Source organism: Dama dama, chromosome 20, assembly GCF_033118175.1.
Source record: "Dama dama isolate Ldn47 chromosome 20, ASM3311817v1, whole genome shotgun sequence".
NCBI classification, from domain to species: Eukaryota; Metazoa; Chordata; class Mammalia; order Artiodactyla; family Cervidae; genus Dama; species Dama dama.
The window spans coordinates 17,582,041-17,601,477 of record NC_083700.1 but is presented as its reverse complement, the minus strand read 5'-3'; the positions used below and the strand labels follow the sequence as shown (position 1 = coordinate 17,601,477).

Genomic DNA, 19,437 nt, shown 5'->3' with positions numbered 1-19,437 from the left:
GCACTGTTGACTAGTAAAACTGAAGCAGTAGGTCTTGCTTCTTGAGTGTTTTCATTTCACACAGCTAATACACAAACCCTTGAAAAGGAGGAGGCTAGAGCAAGGCCAGGTTTGGGAAGGAGGTGGGGGTACAGAAAGGGGGAGAAGCTTTGAAAGTCATTGATAGGCAAAAGGGGATACTGATACCTCCAAATTCTTCCTTCCCAAAACGACTAGATTTCCCTTGCTCTCTTACAAAGTCTATTCTGATGATTGCAGAGCCTATCTTGACAAACTAAATAGCTGGAGAGATGAAGTTAAATCCATGCATTCCTGTGTCTTTTACTCTCGGGATGTCATTATTAAAGTAGGAGCTTGATACATTTTGTCCATTCCTCTAATACCAGACTTAAGTCAGGCGAGAAACAGGATGAAAGAAGGGAGCGAGGTGGGTTAAGGCAGAACACTAGTCCGTGGGTGTGGTGAGTGCAATGAGGGAGGGTCTGGGTCCGGTTCATTTGTGTGGGTGGGGTGCCCTCTGGCGGCTGTCTCCAGTGCCATCAAGCGTCAACCCCTCGAAACCCTATTGGAGTGGGTTGGTCGGCGAAAAGAATTGGCTTAGAGGGCAAGTGTTCGTTGGAAAATAAAAATTCAGTACGCCCGCCCCCTTCACAGGAAACAGGTGGGGGCAAAACTGAAAGCCTTTAGAATTTGATAGGATCGCCCGCCCCGCCCCTCAGCGACGGCCGGCTTACGGTTGTTTTACGACAGTGTGCGATCGCATGCTTGCTTTCCGGCAGCGTGGTCTGACGTTCGCTCAATTTCCGACAGCGTAGCTCTGGCTGCTGCCAGCTGTGGGCTTCGAAGGTTCGAGTCCCACTGCGGGAATGAGCCTTTTTGACCTCTTTCGGGGCTTTTTCGGCTTTTCTGGACCTCGAAGGTGAGAGCGGGTTCGGGCCAGACACGGAGGGGCGGGAGTACTCTGAGGGGAGCTTGACCCTTGACACCCTATTTTTGGAAAAACATCCTTTTCTCCACTCCTACAACTCCTGCGGAAAAGAAGGTCAACATTGAACACACACCCCCGACAGTAACCAGGGCGGTCGTTAAGAAACAGCCGCTTAAGCCTTTCTCCAATCTAGGGTGATGCAACAGGGGTACCGGGTGGGGAAGACAATGGGGCTCCGGGGAAGAGGACAAGTGAGCAAGACCTTGGGGGAGGGGAGGGGAGGGGAGGGGCTGGGAAACACTTAAGAAGAACCGCAGGAAGCTGCGGGGGCGGGACACGACTTTGATGAAGCAAAACAAACCTGATGGCCAGTCCTCTACCCTCGCTTCAGGGTCTCAGATCCCAACTCTTGTCCCACTCTGTCGCGCATTAGCTGATGTTATGGTTTAAGTAGTACCGAAATTTTGGTGGCTAATCTGCCTCCACCCCTAGCCACAGAGATCCCTTTTTTGGAGGAATGACTCGCGATGAAGACGAAGATGATGAGGAAGAGGAAGAAGAAGGAGTCACGTGGGGCCGTGGGAACTCGAGGTTTGAGGGTACCCAGCCCCCCGAGGAATTTAGCTTTGGCTTCAGCTTCAGCCCTGGAGGAGGAATGCGTTTCCACGATAACTTTGGCTTTGATGACCTAGTACGGGATTTCAATAACATCTTCAGCGAGATGGGGGCCTGGACCTTGCCTTCCCGCCCTCCTGGTGTGTGGATGCTCCTGGGGAAGAACCTGTGGTTTCTACTGGGTCGGTGGGTGAAAAAAAAAATACTTGCAGAGAGTAGTTGGGGTTTGGGAAGTGTGAGAAAGCTGATGATTTCAAGGAGATTTAAAAGAGCCCAAGTCCTTTCCCACTCCCAGCATCCACCTGCCACCTTTCTGCAGAACTTCCAGGTCCTGAGTCAGAGACACCTGGTGAGAGACGACAGGATGGACAGACGCTTCGGGACTCAATGCTTAAGTATCCAGATAGTCACCAGCCCAAGATCTTTGGTGGGGGCTTGGAGAGTGATGCAAGATCTGAATCCCCCAAACCAGCACCAGACTGGGACCCCCAGAGACCTTTTCATAGGGTGAGTGCATCTGGGCCTGAAGTGGGATCTGTGGAGAAGACTGCAAAGACTGGAAACCTTGCTGGAATCTAACAGACTTGGGTTGTATTTATCTGTTTTCTATATTAAACTTTGTGTAGAATTTTCTTTGGGAGGAAATGGGAGTTCTGCTTTTTGTTAAAAATTACTGTAGATGATCCTTGGAGAAAGCAGAAATGTTGAAGGAGGACAGAAAAGTGTCAGTTCAGGAATGCTTTTTGGTAGAGAAATACATGAATCAGGTAGGAAGGAGGAGGAGTGAGTAAAGAAAGCCATCCTGCTGGGATCATTTCTCTTGAAAAAAGTGGTTTTGGAACTTGGAAATAGTTTGGGCTCTGGGGCCCCTCAAATTTCAGATTGAAAGGTGTCATTTGACCTACTTTGGCTTCTTCTACAGTTTGATGATGCGTGGCCTGTGACCCCCCACTCTAGAGCCAGGGAAGACAATGGTAAGTCTGGAGGGAGAGGACATTTACCAGCCCTGTAGTCTCTCTCCCTGAAATTTCTGTCCACCACATTTGTTCCCTTCTTTGCTTTTTTCTTGTTTCCTTTCTGTGCCCTCCTAGATCTTGATTCCCAGGTTTCTCAGGAGGGTCTTGGCCCGGTTCTGCAGCCCCAACCCAAAACCTATTTCAAGAGTGTCTCTGTGACCAAGATCACTAAGCCAGATGGGGTGAGTTGGGAGAGAAGGGTAAAGGCAACTGTAACCAGAGAATGTTCTGGAAAGGGGGACTATGTAAAGAAACCAGTGAACTCACCTTTAGTGATGTTAGGGATATGGTGGGGGGACTTCTCCTTGTAGACTATAGAGGAGCGCCGGACTGTGGTGGACAGTGAGGGCCGGAAAGAGACCACAGTAACCCATCAAGAGGCAGGCGGCAGTCCTAGAGATGGTAAGTGAAGAGTATAAATGAAAGGGATCCATCTCTCAATTCCATGGGAAAGGGAAACCGTTACTCTCCTGCCCTTTCACATTACTGCTCTCCTTTGCCTCTTTGCAATCCCTTTGATTTAGCCTGTGTGTATCACTTTTTCCTTTAGGTCCAGAATCACCAACACCTCCATCCTTGGATGATTCCTCATCCATCCTGGATTTGTTCCTAGGACGTTGGTTCCGGTCCCGGTAGCCTTGTTAATTAACCTCAGAGGCCTTTAGATTCTTTCCGCCTCCTACCTTTGCTCGGTACTAATGGGCTTAGCTGTCTTCCTGCCGCCTCAGGACCTCGGGTGTGCAGAACAGTGAACTGAAGGTCTGTCAGTGTGTCCGTCACCCAGACTGACCAATAAAACCTTTATTTATGCTAATACCTTGGTCTTGGTTTTGTCATGGCTATTCCACTTACTCACACTATCCAGGGCTTCCCAAATTAACTTGGCCCACAAAAAATTATCTCTTAATTTTTTGCTTTACTTACAAAACTGATTTTGATAAGTAAGGACCAGGTACCTTTAGAAAATGATTTTCCTTATGAATAGGTAACTAGTGATAGTTCCAGGGAAATTTCCACATGCGGATGCATCAGTTTTTAAAAAACGATGTGTGTAAGTGTATGGGGAAAAACTGCTTCCCTATGTGTGAAATTACTATGATTGGATAATTCAGAGAAAATATAACTAGCGAAGCATTATTGGTCATTTTAACAAGTGGTACTGGAAAAGCTGGACAGCTGCATACAAAACAAGTAGATTAGAACTTCCCATTACACCAGATAGAAAAATAAAAAGATGTAAGACATGAAGCCATGAGACTTCTAGAACAGAACATAGGCAAAGCATTCTCTGACATAAATTGTAGCACTATTTTCTTGGATTAGTCTCCCAAGGCAAAAGAAAAAAGAAAAAAAGCAAAAATAAATGGAGCCTAATTCAACTTAAAAGCTTTAGCACAGCAAAAGAAACCAACAGAACAAGAAGACAACCTATGGGAGGGGAGAAAATATTTGCAGATGATAAGACTGACAAGGGGTTAGTAACTAAGATATATGAAGAACTCATAGAACTCAATGTAAAAAAATCCAGTCAGGACTTCCCTGGTGGTCCAGTGGTTAAGACTTCATGCTGCCGATGCATGGGGCATTGGTTTGATCCCTAGTCGGGGAACTAAGATTCCACATGCTGTGTGCCCCATCCTCCCGCAAAAAAAAAAATAAATAAATAAAATCCAATCAAAAATGGGCAGGGGAAAAAAAAAAAAAAAATGGGCAGGAGACATGAACAGATATTTTTCCAAAGAGGACATGTGAATGGCTAACAGACACATGAAAAGATGCTTAACATAGCTAATTATTAGGGGCTTCCCTGGTAGCTCAGCTGGTAAAGAATCTGCCTGCAATGTGGGAGACCCCACTTTAATTCCTCAGTCGGGAAGATCTGCTACAGAAGGGATAGGCTACCAACTCCAATATTCTGGCTTGGAGAATTCCATGGACTAGAGCCCGTAGGGTCACAAAGAGTCGGACATTATTAGACTCTTTAGCTAATTATTATAGAAATGAAAATCAAAATCACAATGAGGTATCACTTCACATCTGTCCAAATGACTCATCAAGAAGTCTACAAATAACAAGTGTTTGAGAGGATGGTGTTGGAGAAAACTCTTGAGAGTCCCTTGGACTGCAAGGAGATCCAACCAGTCCATCCTAAAGGAGATCAGTCCTGGGTGTTCATTGGAAGGACTGATGTTGAAGCTGAAACTCCAATACTTTGGCCACCTGATGCAAAGAGCTGACTCATTTGAAAAGACCCTGATGCTGGGAAAGATTGAGGGCCGGAGGAGAAGGGGATGACAGAGGATGAGATAGTTGGATGGCATCACTGACACAATGGACATGGGTTTGTGTGGACTCCGGGAGTTGGTGATGGACAGGGAGGCCTGGCGTGCTGTGGTTCATGGGGTAGCAAAGAGTTGGACACGACTGAGCGACTGAACTGAACTGAGAGGATGTGGGAAAAGGGGAACTCATACTGTTGATGGGGATGTAAATTGATGAACCCACTATGGAAAACAACATGGAAATTCCTTAAACTAAAAATAGAGCTACCATTTGATTCAGCAATTCCATTCCTGGGTATCTATCAGGAAAGAATCAGAACAATAATTTGAAAAGGTACATGCTGGAGAAGGAAATGGCAACCCACTCCAGAACTCTTGCCTAGAAAACTCCATGGATGGAGGAGCCTGGTGGGCTACAGTCCATGGGGTCGTAAAGAAAGAAAAAAAAGAAAAAAGGTACATGCACCCCAATGTTTATAGTGGAATCACTTACAATAACTAAGACATGGAGGCAACCTAAATGTCCACTGACAATTGGATTAAAGAAGTGTGTGTGTGTGTATTTATATATATATAAATACACTTCATTTCAGTTGTGAAGGTAACTTCAGTTGTGACCCACTCTTTGTAACGCTATGGACTGTAGTCCTCCAGGATCCTCTGTCCATGGGATTCTCATATACAATGGAATATTACTTGGGCATAAAAAAGGATGAAATAATGTCATTTGCAGCAACATGGATGGTTGTAGTGATTATCATACTAGGTGAAGTAAGCCAGGCAGGAGAAGACAAATACCATATGATATTGCTTATGTTTGAAATCCAAAAAAAAAAAAACCAAATGAATTTATATACAAAACAAAAATAAACCCACAGACGTAGAAAACACTTATTATTACCAAAGGGGGGATGTGGGGGAGGGATAAATTAGGAGTTTGAGATTAACATACATACACTACTGTATAAAAAGTAGATAACAAAGTACTACTGTTTAGCACGGGAACCATACTTTATTTTGTAAAATAAGGGAAAAGAATCTGAAGAAGATTATGCATACATAACTGAACCATTTTGCTGTGTATGTAGAACTAACACAACATTGTAAATCAACTATACTTCAATAAATTTTTTGTAATATGTGATTTCTGCAAGGAAGTAAAAAAATCTGTACAAATCTTTGTTTTGATGACATCATTTTGAATTTAATAAGTGACATTTGATAGTTTAAAAATTGTGTGTGTGTGTGTGTGTGTATGGAATGGAATATTATTCAGCCTTTAAAAAGTAAAATATTAATACTGCTATTTACAGCAATGTGGATGTACCTAGGGAATATTATGTTTAGTGAAATAAGTGAACGACAAATACTATATATCACTTATATGTGGAATCTAAAAAATAACACAAAAGAATGTACATAAAAGAGAGAGACAGACTCACAGACATAGAAAACAAACTTATGGTTATCAAAGGGTAGAGGGATGGAAGGAGGACAAATTAGGAGTAAGGGATTAACAGATACAAACTACTTTGTATAAAACAGATAAAGTAAGGATTTTTTACTGTATAGTACAGGGAATTATACCCATTAACTTATAATAACCTATAATGGAATATAACCTGCAAAAAGAATTACTTTTCTGTACATCTGAAACTAACATAAGTCAACTATACTTAAATTTTTTTAAGTTACTGGATATTTTTCTCATTAAAGTTTTTAGCATTATCGTTTAGAATGGCAGAGCTTACAAATTTACCTCTGTTCCTTCTAAAAACCCCAATAAAAGGATAATAAAGAGATTTGGGGGGGCACAGCTTGTGGAATCTTAGTTCCCTGACCAGGAATTGAACCCAGGCCCCCCCAGTAGTGAGAAGATGGAGTCCTAACCACTGAACTGCCAGGGAATTTCCTAAAGAGGTTTTTCTAAAGGCATACATATCACAAAAACACATATCTCAAAACATAAGAGACAGTCCCCAAATGATGATGATTTGACTTACAATTTTTCAATTTCATGGTGGTGAAAAGGTGACATGTGTTCAGTAGAAACTGTACTTCAAATTTTGAGTTTTGGTCTTTTCCAGGCTAGTGATATGTGGTATACTCCTCTCATGATGCTAGGTAGCGATAGCATCACAAGGGTAAACAACTGTGCTGTTTTTCACTTTCAGTATGGTATCCAATAATATGAGATAGTCAACATTTCATTATAAAATAGGCGTTGTGTTAGAAGATTGAGGCCAACTGGAGGCTAATGTAAGTGTTCTGAGCATGTATAAGGTAGGCTAGGTTAGGCTGTGATTTTCACTAGGTTAGATATATTAAAGGCATGTTCAACTTATGATGAGTTTATAGGGACAAGACCCTATAAGATCTGTTGAGAAAGATCTGTATTTTGGTAAGTTGAGAAAGATCTGTATTTTTGCTTTAATATTTAAGTTTTTTTAAGTTTTTATCTTTTCTAAGAATAAAATCAGGACTTCCCTGGTGGTCCAGTGGCTAAGACCCCACGCTCCCAAGGCAGGGGGCCTGGGCGCGATTCTTGGTCAGGGAACTCGATCCTGCATGCTGCAACTAAGGATCCCAAATGCCACAGCTAAGACCCAGCACAGCAAAATAAATAAATATTAAAAAAATAAAATAAAATCCACTCGGAATTTATCTCCCTATATGGTATGAATCAGGGGACCAACTTCATTTTTTTACATTTGGAAAAATATATACATATATATGTACAAATGTTACAATGTCCACTCTTTTCTATTAACCTATTTGCCTACCTTTGTGCCCATATCACAGTTTTAAATACTATAGTTGTATTTTGTAGAACATGTCCTCCCACTTTTTTTTCTAACTCTCCTAGTGTGTAAGAGTGCAATTGATTTTTCTAATCAGCTTTTTAGAGTACCACTGTAAACACAAATGTTGCTAGAGGTTACCAGACATCTGTGGACAGTTTTTAAGATGAAGGATGTAGAATCACAAACAAAAGACTTGGAAGAAACACAGACTATGCAGAAAGATAAAAATTTAGCAAGGACACAAAACTTTACTATATTGGAAATACGAGATGATATACCCATAAACCAGAATGAGAAGCTACAAAAGAGGAATAAACAAAATAAGAGGAAATTTTGGGAGTTTAAAAAAAATGACAGAAATGAAAAACTATTAAAATATTTTGATGATAAAGTTGAGGAAATCTCCAAGATAGTAGACCAAATAACAGAGATAGAAAATAGGAGGAAAAAAGCAAACTAGAATGGTATAACTTATCAATAACTTGAGAAAATATCCTAGAAGGGAAGGATATTACTTTCTAACATGAAAGGACTCACCACACGCTGGATACCAAGGATGAAAATAAACACACTCCAAGGCACATCATATGAAATTTCAGAACACTAGAGTTGAAGGAGAATCCAAATAATTTGAGACAGAGAAAAAAAATCAGAGGATGAGAAATCACAATATTCTCAAACTTTAACAGCAATACTGGATTTAAAAGACAAGAAAACTTAAAATACTGAAAGAAAATTGTTTCCAATCTAAAATTGGATATCCAGTTAAACTATGAATTAAACATGGCAATATAATAGTCATGTTTAGACATGAAAGAAATCTAAAAGAGAGGTAGCTGTAAAAAGATATTTAATAGTAAAAGACTGATGCTTTCTCACTAACATTAGGAACAAACCCAGGCTATGTGCTTTTACCAGTTCTATTGAACATCATACTAGAAGTTCCAGATAGGACAATAGGGCCAGAAAACGAAATGAAAGACTTGGAATGAGAAGATGCTACACTGCTGGCCCAGAAGGAAGAAAGGGCACAAGCCAAGGAATGTAGGTGGCCTCTAGAAGCTGGAAAAGGCAAGGGAATGGATTCTCCCCTAGAGCTTCTAGAAGGAACATAGGTCTGAGGACGTCTTGACTTTAGACCAGTGAAGCTGAATTTGGACTTCTGAGCTCCGTACCTTAAGATCCTATTGACACTGCCGACAAGAAGATCAGATGTTTAGACCATGAAGCCACACTGGATACTTTAAGAGAGTCCTCAAGAGGAAGCAGCAGTCTCTGGGGAAGAGGTCACAGATGCACATTGAACCCCTCATCTCTCATTTGATCGGCAATTTTATAAAAATGGAATTCACATGCACTGTTTAAAAAAAAAGACTTGGAATGGGAAGGAAAAAGTAAAACTATATTTAAAGATATCATGATTTTATATGTAGAAAAAGAATCCTAAGGAATAAACAACAGAAAAATTACTAATAGTAATAAATGGCATCACCAATTCAATGGACATGAACTTGGGCAAACTCTGGGAGATGGTGACGGACAGGGAAGCCTGGTATGCTGCAGTCCATGCGGTCACAGAGAATCGGACATGACTTGGTGACTGAATAATAACAACAATAAATGAGTATCACAAGGTTTCAGGATATAAGATCAATATACCACAAAAAATGTATTTCATATTATATATTGGCAACAATTTGAAAATGACATTAAGTCATTCACAATAGCATAATAGTAAAATATTTAAGAATAATTTTGGAAGAATAAGTGCAAAAACTTACCACTGAAAACTACAAAAATTGCTGAGATAAAATCTAAATAAAAGGAGAGCAATACCATATTCAGTGTGTGCTATGTCGCTTCAGTTGTGTCTGACTCTGTGTGACCCTGTGGACTGTAGCCTACTAGGCTCCCCTGTCCATGGGGATTTTCCAGGCAAGAGTACTGGAGTGTGTTGCCATGCCCTCCTTCAAGGGATCTTCCCAACCCAGGGATTGAACTCACGCCTCTTGTATCTCCTGCATTGGCAGGCAGGTTCTTTATCACTAGCGCCCCCTGGGAAGTGTCCTTGGAACACAAACAGTATTAAGATAGCAATTCTGCCCCAAATTACATATAAATCTAATACAACTTATTAAGTTCAATTTATTTGTATACAAATTTATTTATATACAATAAATTTAATACAACTTTTTAACATGTAAATTAACAAGCACAGCTGTTTCTCATTTTTTGTTTGCTTCTTTTTCTTGTTTTTGACCTTCCCACACAGCTTATGGCATCTCAGTTCCCCAACCAGTGTTCAAACCCATGCACCCTGCAGTGGAAGTGTGGAGTCTTAACCACTGGACCACCAGGGAAGTCCCAACAGTTTCTCCTTAATGTGGGGCCCTGTTTTGGAAGGGAGACCAGGTGAGTTAGCTTTAAAAAGTCATAAGGAAGACCAGGTGAGTTAGTTTTAAAAAGTCATAAGAAAAAATAAATAAATAAAATAAAAAGTCATAAGAAACGGACTGCTACATCCCTTTCAGATAATTTTCTATAGGCTTCTTGAAATCACCCACTGTTGGAGGAGAAATTACAAAAATAAAACTTACCTTTTTTCTTTAAAATGATAGAAGAGAGAGAGAGCGGGGAGGTTTTGATGAGTTTTGGTATTCCTCAGCCTCAAAGGCTCAAGGAAGGTGGCTCATAGGAGGCAGTGTGTAGGGCTGGGAGAACAATATGTCTTAGATTGGGTCCCCCTAGAAATAGACTCTGATATGGAGAGTTTAATGCAGAAGGTTTGTTTGGGAGTGCTCTTGAGAGAAATACCTGTAGGTAAGTGAAGAAATAAAGATTCCACAAAGGGAGGGGCTGACACAGTGTGGTTGCAATTGATCCTCAACTGATAGGATACTCAACTGATCCTAGCATTTTACAGGGAGTTCTGGATGGCTCAGTGGTAAAAGAATCCACCTGCCAATTCAGGAGACATGGGTTCGATCCCTGGGTCGGGAAGATCCCCTGGAGAAGGAAATGGCTACCCACTCCAGTACTCTTGCCTGGAGAATCCCATGGACAGAGGAGCCTGGCAGGCTACAGTCCATAGGATCCCAAAGAGTCAGACACAACCGAGCGACTAAAAAGCAACTAGAATGGAGATAATTCTTCTGAATTGTCCCAAATTAAAAGGCAAAGGAAAGATATACCCATTTGAATGCAGAGTTCCAAAGAATAGCAAGGAGAGATAAGAAAGCCTTCCTCAGTGATCAGTGCAGAGAAATAGAGGAAAACAATAGAGTCGTAAAGACTAGAGAACTCTTCAAGAAAATTAGAGATACCAAGGGAACGTTTCCTCCAAAGATGGGCACAATAAAGGACAGAAATGGTATGGACCTAACAGAAGCAGATATTAAGAAGAGGTGGCAAGAATACACAGAAGAACTAAACAAAAAAGATCTTCATGACCCAGATAAACATGATGGTGTGATCACTCATCTAGAGCCAGACATCCTGGAATGTGAAGTCAAGTGGACCTTAGGAAGCATCACTATGAACAAAGTGTTGGAATTCCAGTTGACCTATTTCAAATCCTAAAAGATGATGCTGTGAAAGTGCTGCACTCAATATGCCAGCAAATTTGGAAGACTCAGCAGTGGCCACAGGACTGGTCAGTTTTCATTCCAATCCCAAACAAAGGCAATGCCAAAGAATGCTCAAATCACTGCATAATTGCATTCATCTCACACACTAGCAAAATAATGCTCAAAATTCTCCAAGCCAGGCTTCAACAGTACATGAACCATGAACTTCCAGATGTTCAAGCTGGATTTAGAAAAGGCAGAGGAACCAGAGATCAAATTGCCAACATCCATTGGATGATCGAGAAAGCAAGAGAGTTCCAGAAAAACATCTACTTCTTTATTGACTATGCCAAAGACTTTGACTGTGTGGATCACAACAAACTGTGGAAAATTCTTCAAGAGATGGGAATACCAGACCACCTGATCTGCCTCCTGAGAAATATGTATGTAGGTCCAGAAGCAACAGTTAGAACTGAACATAGACAACAGACTGGTTCCAAATCGGGAAAGGAGTACGTCAAGGCTGTATATTGGCACCCTGCTTATTTAACTTATATGCAGAGTACATCATGAGAAATGGTGGACTGGATGAAGCACAAACTGGACACAAGATTGCCAGGAGAAATATCAATAACTTTACGTATGCAGATGACACCACCCTTATGGCAGAAATTGAAGAAGAACTAAAGAGCCTCTTGATGAAAGTGAAAAAAAGGAGAGTGAAAAAGCTGGCTTAAAACTCAACATTCAGAAAACTAAGATCATGGCATCTGGTCCCATCACTTCATGGCAAATAGATGGGGAAACAGTGGAAACAGTGACAGACTTTATTTGGGGGGGCTCCAAAATCACTGCAGATGGTGACTGCCGCCATGAAATTAAAAGACACCTGCTCCTTGGAAGAAAAGTTGAGACCAACCTAGACAGCATATTAAAAAGCAGAGACATTACTTTGCCAACAAAGGTCCGTCTAGTCAAAGCTATGGTTTTTTCAGTAGTCATGTATGGATGTGAGAGTTGAACTATAATGAAAGATAGCGCTGAATAATTGATGCTTTTGAACTGTGGTGTTGGAGAAGACTCTTGAGAGTCCCTTGAACTGCAAGGAGGTCCAACCAGTTCACCCCAAAGGAAATCAGTCCTGAATATTCATTGGAAGGACTGATACTGAATCTGAAACTCCAATACTTTGGCCACCTGACGCGAAGAGCTGACTCATTTGAAAAGACCTTGATGATGGGAAAGATTGAAGGCAGGAGGAGAAGGGGACAACAGAGGATGAGATGGTTGGATGGCATCACTGACTCAACGGACATGAGTTTGAGTAAACTCTGGGACTTGGCAATGGACAGGGAGGCCTGGCGTGCTGCAGTCCATGGGGTCACAAAGGGTCAGACACGACTGAGCGACTGAACTGAACTGAACTGAACTGATGAGGCAAAGGGGCCTGGACTTCATATCCCTGAATCAGCCATCATTGACTTCAGGAAACCTGCTGGGATAGGATGACACAGTTCAATGTGTCTGAGCTAGTTTCCAGTTGGGAGGCAGCTGAGAGCCATCAGCAACTGATCTCCCCAGCAGCTGGGACACAGGCTCACGATCTTACAGAGAGGATCTGGGTAAAGCACTATGGTGTCTACTGCTGTTCACCACTACCACTGCTTGGATCCATACTCATGGTTAGTTTACCCAGTTGGGGGGAAAGTTTCTATAGGACTCTGATTGGTTTTATTTCTTGGAGGAAATTTAAGAGAATGTTTAGTGGAAAAGTCTACAGCCTTAACTACTGCAATTGGTTTTGCAGCTCTAATGGATTCTCATTATCCCCGCTTCTGCACCACCAACTCTAGATTTTCCTTGTCTTTGGTGAACGCCTCTGCTGGTCTAGGCGGCTGGATAGTGGGACGACCCCGGCCTTCACCCGAGAGTGCCCTTGGTCACCATGCCCTTCCCAGGCTGTGGCTGCTATATTTTTCTATTTACTGTTAAAACTGAGCATGGGAACAGCAAGAGTGGATGACCTGAATGCCAGCATTTTCTTCCTGGCTCCCTCATGTAGCTTCAGTCACCTGTCCTCCATCATAGTCAATTGCTCTGGCCAGTATGAGGACTTCTTTTCTTGCCTGCTGGTCTCTTGCTACCAAGACCCCAAAGTTCTAAAGGGATTCTTACTGTGACCCCTGGAGGAAGCATTACATCTCTGGTTTCCAGGACTTCTGGACCTCAAAATCAAATTCCCCACATGTTTCACTGTGAGTGAGGATAAGTGGAGGCTACTTGATTTCCTACATCCATGCAATCAATTCCCAGATCCATGTAATCTTCCCACTGGGGATACAGAATCATACAGTTGCCATTGATTTAGGGTATATATTATCTTCTGGAGGATGGTACCTCATCCTCTTGGGGTTTCATCTTGAAGCTGTGTCTTTAAGAGGTCACCAAACTGCTCTATCAGACTGATGGCCTCTGGGTGGGGCAGTATAGGATCAGTGGATCTTTGGGTCATGTTCCCACTGGCACATCCCCTTTACTGTAACGTGGATCCCTTTGTCTAATGCCGGGGTCCAGCCCCAGCAGGATCCAAGGGAACCCTCAGGATGAATGGTGTCGGCGAGAGAGAGACACGTAGGACCGGCCTTGATAGGGCCAAGTCTGCTAGGGTGAGAGAGAGAGAGAGAAAGAGACCAGACCAGGAATATGCACCAGAGTCTGGCAGTTGCTTTATTTTTTACCGTAGCCTTTATACCCTAAGTTGGTACATATCTAAGGGGCAGATAAGCATACAGACTTAGTTTAACATTACATCAGCTTGTCCTTCACAAAACCAGGTGTGCTCTGTATATTTTTTGTTTACCAGAGTCTTTTCCCATATATTTTTTATACATTATCTTCTGGCCCTGAGGTTAGCAGAAAACAGAAAATTGGCAGTCTCATGGTACAGCAAGTCATAGAAACATAATAGAAATACAATCCTGTTAACATAAAAGTCAGTCTTTTTGCAGAAATTCTCAGCTAAATTTATCTAAAAAGTTTAGCACACAAAGACTCTGCAGCTCTGGTGAGGCAGCCCCTGTTTAGCACTCTTGGTTAAAACTAACAATTATCTTATTGTTTTTACACTAGGGCTAAACTCTTATTTTACTCTATCTTTAACTACATTAACGATAGTGTCCACTGCACAACCTCAGCACATTAACATCAATCAACCGTTGATCTAATAACCACTTTTAAAACAATATTTTTTGTATTTTTTAATAGGGCTTCCTCACCCCCCAAAGGGCTCTGTGCCTATTAGGGCCTTTTTAATGGTTAATCTCTGTGTATAATATCTTTTGGCTTTCAGGCCTGTTGACAATTTATGGTTTGCACCTGGTGCAACTTTAAGCAACTTCAGTAGCCGACCCTGTCTTTTTTGTGGTTAACCTATTTTCTTTCTATTAGGTGTCATCTCCAAGGGAACTAGATAGGATTACATTTTCACAGAACAGAAATGCAAAGGATTGAAAAAACAGCAGATATGGCATAAAATAGGCTCTTAGTCCAAAAGTTAATTACCTCAAGAAGTCACCAGCTAATCTCTATCTAAACTATTTTCTATTAGGCGTATATGTGGCTATAATATTTGTGGAGCTTTTCTCACCCCAAGAAGGGGCCTATGCTTAATAGTTTCTTTTGTTAGCGTACTGTGCTTAGGATGTTTAGAACAATCATGAGCATTTTGTGCAATGAGAGAACACATTTATCAAACAAGCCAGAATGCCAGCTAAAGGGTTTGAATGGAAGCATTTCCTTCATCCCTGGCCCCTTCAAAGGGTACCAGCGTCCAGGAGATTTATTAATTAGCTTTTAAGTTGGTCTTTATTTAGTGAAAGAGGAGCAGGAGAGCTCTCGGCAGGCAACACAAGAATCTGCAGCAGGGCGAACAAGAACAACAGCAGAAAAGGGGGGAGGATATAGGGTAGTGTAGAGGCCGAGGCCAACCTGGAGGGTCCCTTATCCTAGACGGCCTTGCCTGTCAGGTTTTTTCCTCGTGACCTCGTCATGGACGGGGTCCCGGACGGCCTTGCCTGCCCGGTATTTTCTTCATGACCTCGTCACAGGCGGGACCCCCCATAATGCCTCCCAACAGTCTAAAATTATATAATGTGGATTCCATATCAATAGATCAAGTACTCTATAAGTCCTTATAGAGTGGTATAAGACCCTACCAAGACCCTGTGGGCAGGAAAGGCAAGCCTATACTTGGAATATGTGTCAATCCCAGTCAAAAGTGATGGGAAATCTAGGGTCCCCAATTTTTCCCTAATTATCTACTTCTTCTCCTCAAGAGACTGCACCATATTAGGGGCTCAGTGCTAATATTTTAAAAACATATATATATTTATTTATTTGGCTGCACCAAGTTTTAGTTGTGGTATGCAAATTCTTAGCTGGGGCATGGGGGACCTAGCTCTCTGACCAGGGCTCGAACCCAGGCCCCCTGCACTGGCAGCTTGGAGTCTTACCCATTGGACTACCAGGAAGTCCCATTAGTGTTGGTATTTTTAACGGTAGTTGCATGTTGGCAGCAGCAGTAGCTAGCTGAACCTCGGCGAGCAGGAGCTCATGATGCTGGGCCCTGGATAACCTCTGTCCTACCCCCAGTCACTCTACCCAGTGCACCCATCATACAGAACTGGGTGGTTGATGATGGACAGTGGCTAAGTCTTTCTGCCTTCTTGGTTGTTTAGTGTCTCGTCTGTGATGAATGCTTTCTTTCTTTCTCTTTTTTCCTTTTTTCGTTGAGCAGTGAGGCATGTGGGATCTTAGTTCCCTGACCAGACATCAAACCGGTGCCCCCTCCAGAGGAAGCAAGAGTCTTAACCACTGGATTGCCAGGGACGTCCGATAGATGCTTTCTTGGTGGGTGTTAACGTGTGATAGAAAGACCTTTACACTTCAAGACTACACCCATAGGTCCATCCACATCTCATCCTCAGACCTTCTTGTCCTTAATCTTACATTCTTTGTCTTTTCAACCCCTGACCAGACTACCAGGCTAGTTGTGACTATGTATATTCTCACCTTCTTGTTCCACAAAAAGTGGATGATCAGATGTACTGTCTAAATCTCTGTCCCTTGGAAGGATCTCTCCTCACCACTATCTTTCAGGGCCACTCCTGATGGGTTGCAATGCAGCAGCAGTCAATTTTTGGCTTTTACCCACATACCATGCCAACTCATGTCTGAACAAGCTTATTCCTTCTCTAATCCCTCATTCACAAGGGATCCCGGTCATAGACTGAATGTCTGTGCCCCCCTCCAGTCGTGTGTTGAAACCTAACCCACAATGTGATGGTATTTTGGAGGTAGGACCTTTGGGAAGTGATTAGAGCATGAGGCAGAGTATGAATCAGATTAGTTCCCTTACAGAAGAGACCTCAGAGGGCTCCTCTGCCCCTTCCTCCATGTGAGGACACGGTGAGAAGGCAGCTGTCTATGAACCAGGAAATGGGCCCCCACCACACATTCAATCTGCTGGCACCTTGATTTTGGACTTAGCAGCCTATAGAGCTATGAGGTTAATTTATGTTTGTTTATAAGTCACCCAGTCTATGGTATTATGTTACAGAAGCCCAAATGGATGAAGATGATTCTCCATAGGGTCATGTGAGCTGAGAGAGAGAGATGCTTGTTGAATGACATGAGAGTCTGGGTCACTTATTTTCTGCTAGCGTGTGCTCTCTGACCCTACTTATGCCTTAACCCAAAGATGTCACTTCCATTTTACAAAGTGTTCTTGCTGGGCCCACCCTTCCCAACGACACAGAGGGTCAGGTAGAGTCCAGCTTGTGATGGGCAGTTCTGGCTATTGGGTCACCTGATGAACTGTAAGAGATGCTCTTCAAATAATATGTACTTCTCTGCTGCAGATGGCATGGCTTTGCTCCATAGCCCTGTGGGTCTGCATTATGATTCTCCTATTAGAGCTTGCCAAACCACACACACTACAGATATTCTTGCCTCACTAGGTCTGCTGGGTCATATGACTGCAGGAGCCTTTTTTTGCTTTGGCCCCACCCAAAGTTGACAGCCGTCACTGTCAGCAAGTAAATTTTTCAGAGTTGTATTCTCAAGCATAAAATATATTTCTCCTAAATCCTGAGTAAATAGGTAATGTGTTTTTTCTTAGTGATGGAAGATATGAGGTGCAACAATCAGTCCTTTGCCTCAGAGAGGATATCTAGCATGTCCTGGACCACTGGACCTCTGAAAATTTCACCAATATGGCAGTTTCCTGGACCTTTACAGGAATATTTCCCACCCTCTCATCATGTATCTTTCCAGGACCTCCAATATACTTTCATTTAGTTCTCTTCTGATCTGGTTAGCATGATGTTATATATACAGTTGACTCTTTTTTTTTTTTTTTTTCTTTTTTTTCTTCCCATGGACAATAGCCCACCTGGCTCCTCTGTCCATGAGATTTTCCAGGCAGGAATACTGGAGTGGGTTGCCATTTCCTTCTCCATACAGTTGACTCTTGAAGAATGCAGAGGTTAGGGGTTCTGACCATCTGCACAGTCGAAAAGTCCAAGTATAATTTCATAGTTAGCCCTCTGTATATATGGTTCTGTGTCCACGGATTTAACCAACTGCAAATAATGTAGTACTATAATATATATTTAATGAAAAAAATCCATATATAAGTGGACCCACAGAGTTCAAACCTGTGTTGTTCAACGGTCCATTGTATAGTGGACCAATATGATGTTTTTCGAAATGTCCAAATAGTCAAGCTCCCTTCAGATTCTATTACAACAGAGGACCAGCGAGTTAACACAGTCCTGGGGTAAGACTGTAAGTGTATATTGCTAGACTTCCTGTGTGTATGAAACTGCTTGTGGACCTCCTTTCTGATCTGTCTGGGATGGAAAATAACATATTCACCAGATTAATGACTATATACTCCCAACTAGAGGCGGTATTAAACTGCCCTGTAAAGTTGCCATTTGGGACACAACAATTGCAATTGGAGTTACTGTTTAAGTAAGTTTATGGTAGACCGTTGTCATCTGTCATGATCTATCCAGTTTTTAAGAGCCAAAGTGGTGGTATGAAAGGGGCCACCTCTCTTTTATTCTTTGTGTCTCGGAGGGTGGCACTAACCTCTTCCATTTTCCCTAGGATAGTCTTGTTTTTATTTGTTCTCTTGATGTTGGGTAGTCTCAGGCATCTAGTTGGCCTTCATCACTTACTCTACAGGTCAAAAACCACTATGAGTGTTCTGCAACGCCAAAGGATGTCCACTGCTATTATATGTTAGGGTATTAGGGAAGTGACCACCTGGTGGATCCCTGGTCTCAGTGAATATCCTCTGAACCAGACCTTAGCCCAGGACTCCATTTATTATCTGGGCCCCATGTGCTACTTCTCTAACAGGGGGCCATGGTACAAATTTGGGTTGTCAACTGTCAATGTTAATTCAGATCCTTTGTCCAAAAACCCTCAGAAGGTCTGAGTATTCTCCCTTTTTTCAATAATGGTCAGCAACGTAAATGAGTTGTTTAGACATTTTTACTTTTCTTAGCATGAGCTATCATTTTCCCCAAGCCTCCGAGAAGAGTATTCATCCGACATTCCAGGGGGATCTTGCCAGGATTAAATCCTAAGTCCCAGGAGAGTGCTCCCTTATCAGTAAATTCTTCCACATCTCACGTTATGTTCCACTTCGTTTGATCCAGCACTCTTGGCATCCAGGTCTATGTGCAACACTACCAAATTCTGCTTGGTCTTTGAATCCCTGCATCAACCATTCATTCACCGGGCCCTATAGGAGGGCACATGACCTTGGCTGATGCACTTTCCTGCCGCAGAAATCACTGCCATGAGGGGAGAAGCCATGTGCTCTCAGTGGCTGTTATTCCCAGAAGCTGGGGGAGGGTGCACTGGCTCTGAACAGGGGACCTGGGTGGAGTACTATAATATCCACTAAACCTAGGAAGGAAGTATTATTTCACAGAGATGTGCCCAGGACTGTGCTAGAGCCCCTCACCCCCCACCCCTGCCCCTGGGGTTATATAGTCCAGCTCTCAAGAATCTCATAAACGATATACAATATATTTTGAAAAATCTGTATATTGGACTTTCCTGGAGGTTCAGTGGTTAAGGAGGCACGGGTTCAATCCCTGATCGGGGAACTAAGATCCCACATGCGGCATGGTGCAAAGGAAAAAAAAA

The 19,437-nt window shown here is 42.4% G+C and overlaps 1 protein-coding gene across 3 annotated transcripts; it reads left to right on the top strand.

The window, feature by feature from the left end:
• Positions 1–764: 764 nt before the first annotated feature.
• On the top strand, positions 765–3,373 carry HAX1 (HCLS1 associated protein X-1). Of its 3 annotated transcripts, none has more exons than XM_061120709.1 (7): positions 766–919; positions 1,421–1,683; positions 1,863–2,050; positions 2,466–2,517; positions 2,635–2,741; positions 2,871–2,961; positions 3,110–3,373. In XM_061120709.1, the coding sequence occupies exons 1-7, from the start codon at positions 867–869 to the stop codon at positions 3,193–3,195; spliced, it is 840 nt and encodes a 279-aa protein (XP_060976692.1). In that variant the 5' UTR covers positions 766–866; the 3' UTR covers positions 3,196–3,373. The 3 variants fall into 3 exon arrangements, with proteins under 3 accessions (XP_060976693.1, XP_060976692.1, XP_060976691.1); XM_061120708.1 differs by having other exon boundaries at positions 1,421–1,725; XM_061120710.1 differs by lacking the exon at positions 2,871–2,961 and having other exon boundaries at positions 765–919; positions 1,421–1,725.
• The last annotated feature ends 16,064 nt before the right edge of the window (positions 3,374–19,437 follow it).